This window comes from Pseudopipra pipra, chromosome 29 (genome assembly GCF_036250125.1).
Source record: "Pseudopipra pipra isolate bDixPip1 chromosome 29, bDixPip1.hap1, whole genome shotgun sequence".
NCBI classification, from domain to species: domain Eukaryota; kingdom Metazoa; phylum Chordata; class Aves; order Passeriformes; family Pipridae; genus Pseudopipra; species Pseudopipra pipra.
This window is the reverse complement of record NC_087577.1, coordinates 794119-803160: the sequence shown is the minus strand read 5'-3', so window position 1 is coordinate 803160 and position 9042 is coordinate 794119. Positions and strand designations below refer to the sequence as shown.

The 9042-nt window shown below is 67.2% G+C and overlaps 2 protein-coding genes across 2 annotated transcripts in view; both read right to left on the bottom strand.

Annotated features, from left to right (window-relative positions):
- Positions 1-3683, bottom strand: part of CDC42SE1 (CDC42 small effector 1) — a 119565-nt gene extending 115882 nt beyond the window's left edge. The window contains exon 1 of the mRNA XM_064638279.1: positions 3676-3683. The gene's annotated coding sequence lies outside the window, so the exon portion shown is untranslated. The remainder of the gene's footprint in view (positions 1-3675) is intronic.
- The window catches only part of RFX5 (regulatory factor X5), an 8340-nt gene continuing 2484 nt past the window's right edge, over positions 3187-9042 (bottom strand). The window contains 6 exon segments of the mRNA XM_064638343.1: positions 3187-3672; positions 3674-4150; positions 4683-4791; positions 5296-5501; positions 6778-6849; positions 8367-8617. Coding sequence (XP_064494413.1) covers positions 3508-3672; positions 3674-4150; positions 4683-4791; positions 5296-5501; positions 6778-6849; positions 8367-8617 — 1280 coding nt within the window. The 3' untranslated portion in view covers positions 3187-3507.

Here is a 9042-nt window from a genome sequence, read left to right as displayed (position 1 = left end):
GGGACAGTGCCACTGCCACCAGCAGGGGCTGCCCCTGGAGGGGAGGGGGACACTGCCCCTGGGGGAGGTGTCCCTGCTGGGGGGGGGTGGCACTGCCACTGGACTGGGTGTCCCTGCTGGGGGTGCTGGACCTGCTCCTGGGCGGGGTGTCCCTGGTGGGGACAGTGCCACTGCCCCTGGGTGAGGTGTCCCTGGGGGACAGGGTGGCACTGCCCCTGGATGTGCTGTCCCTGGAGGGCACAGTGGCACTGCCCCTGGCTGGGCTGTCCCTGGAGGGGACAGTGCCACTGCCCCTGGCTGGGCTGTCCCTGGAGGGGATGGTGGCACTGCCCCTGGATGGGCTGTCCCTGGAGGGGACAGTGCCACTGCCCCTGGCTGGGCTGTCCCTGGGGGACAGAGTGGCACTGCCCCTGGCTGGGCTGTCCCTGGAGGGGACAGTGCCACTGCCCCTGGGTGAGGTGTCCCTGGGGGACAGGGTGGCACTGCCCCTGGATGGGCTGTCCCTGGAGGGGACAGTGCCACTGCCCCTGGCTGGGCTGTCCCTGGGGGACAGGGTGGCACTGCCCCTGGCTGGGCTGTCCCTGGGGGACAGGGTGGCACTACCCCTGGCTGGGCTGTCCCTGGAGGGGACAGTGGCACTGCCCCTGGCTGGGCTGTCCCTGTGGGACAGGGTGGCACTGCCCCTGGCTGGGCTGTCCCTGGGGGGCACAGTGGCACTGCCCCTGGCTGGGCCAGCCCTGGGGGGGACGGTGGCACTGCCCTCAGATGGCCTGTCCCTGCTGGGGGTGCTGGATCTGCTCCTGGGCAGGGTGTCCCTGGGGGGGACAGTGGCACTGCCTGGCCCGTCCCTGGTGCCACCGTCCCTGCCTGGCCTGTCCCCAGTGGGGATGGTGGCACTGCCCCTGGACTGGGTGTCCCTGGAGGAGACAGTGGCACTGCCCCTGGCTGGGCTGTCCCTGGAGGGAACGGTGGCACTGCCCCTGGACTGGGTGTCCCTGGAGGAGACAGTGGCTCTGTCCCTGGACTGGGTGTCCCTGCTGGGGGTGGTGGCACTGCCCCTGGCTGGGCTGTCCCTGGGGGGCACAGTGGCACTGCCCCTGGCTGGGCTGTCCCTGGGGGGCACAGTGGCACTGCCCCTGGGTGTGCTGTCCCTGGGGGGCACAGTGGCACTGCCCCTGGGTGTGCTGTCCCTGCTGGGGGTGCTGGATCTGCCCCTGGGTGTGCTGTCCCTGGGGGGCACAGTGGCACTGCCCCTGGATGTGCTGTCCCTGCTGGGGGTGCTGGATCTGCCCCTGGGTGGGATGTCCTGGGGGGGACGGTGGCACTGCCAGGCCTGTCCCTGGTGGCACCGTCCCTGACTGGCCTGTCCCCAACAGGGACGGTGGCACTGCCCCTGGATGTGCTGTCCCTGACAGGGATGGTGGCACTGCCCCTGGATGTGCTGTCCCTGACAGGGATGGTGGCACTGCCCCTGGATGGGTTTTCTCTGGGGGGCACAGTGGCACTGCCAGGCCTGTCCCTGGTGGCACTGTCTCTGACTGGCCTGTCCCCAGCAGGGCTGATGGCACTGCCCCTGGCTCGACTGTCCCCGACAGGGGTGGTGGCACTGTCTCTGACTGGCCTGTCCCCAACAGGGGTGGTGGCACTGCCCCTGGACGTGCTGTCCCTGGAGGGGGGTGGTGGCACTGCCCCTGGACGGGCTGTCCCTGACAGGAGTGGTGGCACTGGGGGGGCAGGTGGCAGCGCCACTGGCTGCACTGGCCCTGGCAGGGACGGTGCCACTGCCACCACCCGGCCTGTCCTTGGTGGGGAGGGTGTCCCTGCCCCTGGACGGGCTGTCCCTGGCAGGGATGGTGCCACTGTCACTGCCTGGCCTGTCCCCAGCAGGGACAGTGGCACTGCCACCAGCTGGGCTGTCCCTGGCAGGGATGGTGGCATTGCCACCAGCTGGGCTGTCCCTGGCAGGGATGGTGGCACTGCCACCAGCTGGGCTGTCCCTGGCAGGGATGGTGGCACTGCCACTGCCTGGCCTGTCCCCAGAGGGGGTGGTGGCACTGCCACCAGCTGGGCTGTCCCTGGCAGGGATGGTGGCATTGCCACTGCCTGGCCTGTCCCCAGCAGGGATGGTGGCATTGCCACCAGCTGGGCTGTCCCCAGAGGGGGGTGGTGGCATTGCCACCAGCTGGGCTGTCCCTGGCAGGGATGGTGGCATTGCCACCAGCTGGGCTGTCCCTGGCAGGGATGGTGCCACTGCCCCTGCCTGGCCTGGCCTGCACGGGGACAGTGGCACTGCCCCTCCCTGGACTGTCCCCACCAGGAGAACCACTGCTGGGAGAGCCACCACCAGGGACAGTGGCACTGCCAGGGACAGAGCTGTCCCCACTGGGGGTGGTGGCACTGCCAGGGGACAGAGCTGTCCCTATCAGGGGTGGTGGCACTGCCAGGGACAGAGCTGTCCCCACTGAGGGTGGTGGCACTGCCAGGGACAGAGCTGTCCCCACTGAGGGTGGTGGGCACTGCCAGGGACAGAGCTGTCCCCACTGAGGGTGGTGGCACTGCCAGGGACAGAGCTGTCCCTACCAGGGATGGTGGCACTGCCAGGGACAGAGCTGTCCCTACCAGGGGTGGTGGCACTGCCAGGGACAGAGCTGTCCCTACCAGGGGTGGTGGCACTGCCAGGGACAGAGCTGTCCCCACTGGGGGTGGTGGCACTGCCAGGGACAGAGCTGTCCCCACTGGGGGTGGTGGCACTGCCCCTGACTGGCCTGTCCTCCAGGGGGACAGTGGCACTGCCCCTCCCCAGACTGTGCCCAGTGGGGACAGTGGGACTGGCACTGGGAGAGTCACTGCTGGCAGAGCCACCCCCAGGGACAGTGGCACTGCCACTGGCAGGGCTGTCCCCAGCAGGGACAGTGGCACTGCCACTGACCAGCCTGTCCCCAGCAGGGACAGTGGCACTGCCACTGACCGGCCTGTCCCCAACAGGACTGGTGGCACTGGCAGTGACAGAGCTGTCCCTGACAGGGACAGTGGCACTGAGTGGCCTGTCCCCAAGGGTGGGCAGCACTGGCACTGGCTGGCCTGTCCCCACCAGGGACAGTGGCACTGAGTGGCCTGTCCCCACCAGGGACAGTGGCACTGGCAGTGCCAGAGCTGTCCCTCACAGGGATGGTGGCACTGCCCTCAACCGGCCCTGTCCCCAGGGACGGTGGCACTGCCACTGACAGGGACGGTGGCACTGCCACCTCCAGCAGAGCCCCTTCCAGCAGTGCCACCATCACCAGCAGAGCCCCCCCTGGGGCAGCCCCCCCCTGGGGACAGTGGCAGTGCCACCTCCAGCAGAGCCTCCCTTGGGGACAGTGGCAGTGCCACCATCAGGAGCTCCTCCCCTGGGAGACCCCCCCCCGGGGACAGTGGCACTGCCACCTCCAGCAGAGCCCCCCCCCGGGGACAGTGGCAGTGCCACCTCCACCAGAGCCCCCCCCGGGGACAGTGGCAGTGCCACCATCAGGAGCTCCTCCCCTGGGAGACCCCCCCCCGGGGACAGTGGCAGTGCCACCCCCCGGAGAGCCCCCCCCCGGGGGGCGACGCCCCCCCCTCCGCCCCGGGGGACCCCCCACCCCCCTCCTCGGGCCTCTTTCGGGGCCTCCCCCTCCTCCTCTTGTGCGGGGCCGCGTCCCCCCCCCCCGGGCTCCGGGGGTCTCTTGGTGCCCTTCGACCTCTGCTCGGGGGCCCCCCCGGGGGTCTCCGCGGGCGGGGGGGGGTGCGGGGGGGGCACCCCCACCCCGGGCAGCAGCACGTTGAGCACGGGGATGGCGCCGGGGGGGCTCAGCCCCAGGGGCAGCGCGGGGGGGGCCCCCACGGTGGCACCCACGGGCAGGGGCAGGGCCACCTTCACCGTGCCCCCCCCGCCGCCCCCCAGGGGGGCCAGCCGGGGCACCAGCACCGGGGGGGGGGGGCCCGGGGGTGGTGCCGGGGGCGGGGGGGCGCTCGGGGAGGGGGGGGGGATGCGGGGCAGCAGCAGGGGCAGGCGGGCGACCAGGGCGTTCACCTGGGGGCTGCTGCTGCTGCTGCTGCTCGCCCGGGGGGGCTCCGGGGGCTTCTTCTTGCTGGGCGGGGGTCGGCAGGGCTGGGGGGGCTCCTTCTTGCTCTGGGGGCACAGAAAAGGGGGGGTCAGAGCCGGGTAAGGGGGGTCCCAGCTGCCCACCCGGCTCTGGGGGGGCACAGAAAGGGGAGGGGGGGAGTCCTGGCTGTGCCCACCCAGCTCTGGGGGGGCACAAAAGGAGGGGGGGTCAGAGCCGGGTAGGGGGGGTCCTGGCTGTGCCCACCCGGCTCGGGGGGGGGCACAGAAAGGGGGAGGGGGGGTCAGAGTTGGGTAGGGGGAGTCCTGGCTGTGCCCACCCAGATCTGGAGGGGGCACAGAAAGGGGAGGGGGGGAGTCCCTGGCTGCCCACCCAGGTGCCCACCCGGCTCTGGGGGGGGCACAGAAAGGGGAGGGGGTGTCAGAGCCGGGTAGGGGGGGAGTCCTGGCTATGGGGGGGGGCACAGAAAGGGGAGGGGGGGAGTCCTGGCTGCCCACCCAGGTGCTCACCTGGCTCTGGGGGGGGCACAGAAAGGGGAGGGGGGGGAGTCCTGGCTGTGCCCCCCCGGGTGCCCCCCCGGCTCTCTCGGGGGTCTCTCACCTGCTCTGGGGTCCTCTCGTGGCTCTCGGGGGGGTCCAGCCCGTTCTTCTTGGCGGCGGGGGGGGGGGCGGTTCTCTTGGAGGGGGGAGGGGGGTCTTCTCCGTGTTCTCTGGGGGGGGGGGAGGGGGGTACAGAGGGTGACAAAGGTGGGACACCCCCGGGGGATGAGGGGGAGGAGCCTCCAGGACCGACCCCGGGTTTGGGATGGGGGGGATGCACCCCATGGACCCCCCCCGGTTTGGGGCTGAGGGGACACACCCCTGGGTCCCCCTCACCCCCTGGACCCCCCCATAGTTTGGGACAGGGGGGACACACTCCTGGGTCCCCCCTCAATTTGGGATGGGGGGACACACTCCTGGGTTCCCCCTTTGGTTTGGGATGGGGGGAACACACCCCCTGGACCCCCTGGTTTGGGACTGAGGGGACACTCCTGGGCTGGTCCCTCACCCACCTGAGACCACCACAGGGCCCAGGACTGCTCCCCCCTCATCCACCCGAGACCACCACGGGGCCCAGGGCTCCCCCCTCATCCACCCGAGACCACCACAGGGCCCAGGACTGCTCCCCCCTCATCCACCCGAGACCACCACGGGGCCCAGGGCTGGTCCCCCACCCACCTGAGACCACCATGGCCATGACCAGGTCTGCGTGGGCCGAGCGGGAGCTGATGATGTGCTGCTGCAGCAGGAACTGAGCCACCTCCACGATGTTGTTGAAGGAGCGCTTGAGGATCTTCTCGGCCCAGTCGCAGGTCAGGGCACAGGCGGCCTCCATCACCTCGCTGGGGTAGGACTGCACCAGCTCTGACAGCTCTGACTGCTGGGGGGGCACAGGAGGGGATGGGATGGGATGGGAGACCCCCCAGGAGCAGCCAGGAGACCCCCAGGACCCCCAGGGTACAGGGCAGGACCCCCAGAGTGAAGGGCAGGACCCCCAGGGCACAGGGCAGGACCCCCAGGGCAGGGGCGGCCTCCATCACCTCGCTGGGGTAGGACTGCACCAGCTCTGCCAGCTCTGACTGCTGGGGGGGCACAGGAGGGGATGGGATGGGAGATCCCAAGGGAGCAGCCAGGAGACCCCCAGAGTGAAGGGCAGGACCCCCAGAGTGAAGGGCAGGACCCCCAGGGCACAGGGCAGGACCCCCAGGCACAGGTAGATCCCCAGGGCACAGGGCAGGACCCCCAGAACAGAGGGCAGGACCCCCCCAGGTACAGGGTAGGACCCCCAGAGCACAGCGTAGGACTGCCCAGGACCCCCAGGGCACAGGGTAGGACCCTCAGAGTGCAGGGCAGGACCCCCCCAGGACCCCCAGGGCACGGGGCAGGACCCCCAGGGTACAGAGAAGGACCCCCAGGGCACAAGGCAGGACCCCCAGGCACAGGTGGGACCCCCCAGGCACAGGGCAGGACCCCCAGCGTGCAGGGTAGGACCCCCCCAGGACTCCCAGAGCAGAGGGCAGGACCCCCAGGGCAGAGGGTAGGACCCCCCAGGACCCCTCAGGACCCCCAGAGCACAGAGTAGGACCCCCAGGACACAGGCCAAGACCCCCAAGGCACAGATGGGACCCCCCAGGCACAGGTGGGACCCCCAGGGCACAGGGCAGGACCCCCAAGCACAGGTGGGACCCCCAGGGCACAGGGCAGGACCCCCCCCCAGGTGGGGACAGGAGGTTCCCAGGACAGAGCAGAACCTGCCTCCTTCCTCCCCCAGGACCCCCCAAATCCTGCCCTTCCCTCCCCTCCCCTCCCAGACCTCAAATCCCTCCCCAGGACCCCCCAAATCCTGCCCTCCCCCTCCCCTCCCAGACCTCAAATCCCTCCCCAGGACCCCCCAAATCCTGCCCTGCCCTTCCCCTTCCAGACCTCAAATCCCTCCCCAGGACCCCCCAAATCCTGCCCTTCCCTCCCCTCCCAGACCTCAAATCCCTCCCCAGGACCCCCCAAATCCTCCCCATCCCCTCCCAGACCTCAAATCCCTCCCCAGGACCCCCCAAATCCTGCTCTTCCCTCCCCTCCCATCCCAGACCTCAAATCCCTCCCCAGGACCCCCCCAAACCCTGCAGAACTCCCCCCCCAAAAAAGCCCCCAGAACTTACAGTCTCGGTGACTTTGAGGTCCAGGCTGGGCAGGGGAGGAAGGCTGACCACGGTCTTCCTCCTGATCCCCCCGTAACAGTACGTTGGGCACCGTCAAGGGCTTCTCCTGCCCAAAAAAAACCCCTCCCAGGACACCCAGGAGCCCCCCCAGACCCCAAAACCACCCCAAAATTCCAAATAAATCCCCCCCCAAAAACCCCCCCGCAAAAAAAACCCCAAAAAATCCCCCAGGACCCTCCCCAGTCCACCCCCTGGGACCCTCCAAACCCTCCAAACCCCCTTCAAAACCTCACCCAAAAAATCCCCCAAAATCCCCCAGACTCCCAGGACCCCCCTCCCAGTCCCCCTTTTCCCCCTCCCGACCCCCCCAAAACCTCACCCAAAAATGCCTCAAAATTCCAAATAAATCCCCAGAAAACCTCCCAAAAAATCCCAACCCCCCAAAAAAAATCCCCAAAAAATCCCTCAGACCCCCAGGACCCTCCCAGCCCCCCTTTTCCCCCCCCAATCCCCCCCCCGGGTCCCCCCAAACCCTCCCAACTCCCCTCAAAACCTCACCCAAAAATGCCCCAAAATTCCAAATAAATCCCCCAAAACCCCCCCAAAAAATCCCCAAAAAATCCCTCAGACCCCCAGGACTCTCCCAGCCCCCCTTTTCCCCCCCAGACCCCCAGGACCCTCCCAGCCTCCCTTTTCCCCCCCCCAATATCCCCCGGGACCCCCCAAACCCTCCCAACTCCCCTCAAAACCTCACCCAAAAATGCCCCAAAATTCCCAATAAATCCCCAAACCCCCCCCCCAAAAATCCCCCAAAAATCCCTCAGACCCCCAGGACCCTCCCAGCCCCCCCTTTCCCCCCCAATCCCCCCTCCAGGACCCCCCAAACCCTCCCAACTCCCCCCAAAACCACCCCAAAATTCCCAATAAATCCCCCAAAACCCCCTGCAAAAAATCCCCAAAAAATCCCTCGGAGCCCCCCCAGACCCACAACCGCCCCAAAATTCCAAATAAAACCCCAAAAACCCCCCAAAAAATCCCCCCAAAAAAAGGGGATGTCCCCCAGGACCCTCCCAGCCCCCCCTTTCCCCCCCAGGACCCCCCAAACCCTCCCAGCTCCCCCCAAAACCGCCCCAAAATTCCCAATAAATCCCCAAAACCCCCTGCAAAAAATCCCCAAAAATCCCTCGGAGCCCCCCAGACCCACAACCGCCCCAAAATTCCAAATAAAACCCCCAAAACCCCCCAAAAAATCCCCCCCAAAAAAGGGGATGTCCCCCAGGACCCTCCCAGCCCCCCCTTTCCCCTCCAGGACCCCCAAACCCTCCCAACTCCCCCCAAAACCGCCCCAAAATTCCCAATAAATCCCCAAAACCCCCCAAAAAAATCCCCCAAAAATCCCTCGGAGCCCCCCAGACCCACAACCGCCCCAAAATTCCAAATAAATCCCCCCAAACCCCCCCCAAACAGGGAAATATCCCCCAGAACACCTTCAGGGACCACCCAGGAGCCCCCAAAAACCCCCCCAGAGTCCCCCCCAAACCCCGCCGGGAGGGAAAAAATCCGGGAAAAAGTGGGAATTCCAGGGGCAGGGAAGGATATTTGGACTGTCCTCGGCCCCCCAGGCGCCGGGCCTTGATGTTGGGGAAGATTTCCCGGATGATCTTCCCAAAATTGGCCGTGCTGAGGGGCCGGGAGCCCAGGTTGTCACAGTATCTCCTGGGGGGAGAAGGGGGGGACAACGGGGAGCTCTTCCCGGCCAGGAAGGAATTCCTGACCTGTCCCTGTACTGGGAATGGTGTCACTGTACTGGGAATGGTGTCACTGTACTGGGAGTGGTGTCACTGTACTGGGAGTGGTGTCACTGCCCTGGGAATGGTGTCACTGTACTGGGAATGGTGTCACTGTACTGGGAATGGTGTCACTGTACTGGGAGTGGTGTCACTGCCCTGGGAGTGGTGTCACTGTCCTGGGAATGGTGTCACTGTCCTGGGAATGGTGTCACTGTCCTGGGAATGGTGTCACTGTACTGGGAATGGTGTCACTGTCCTGGGAGTGGTGTCACTGTACTGGGAATGGTGTCACTGTACTGGGAATGGTGTCACTGTACTGGGAATGGAATGGTGTCACTGTACTGGGAATGGTGTCACTGTACTGGGAATGGAATGGTGTCACTGCACTGGGAATGGTGTCACTGTACTGGGAATGGTGTCACTGTACTGGGAATGGTGTCACTGCCCTGGGAATGGTGTCCCTGTACTGGGAATA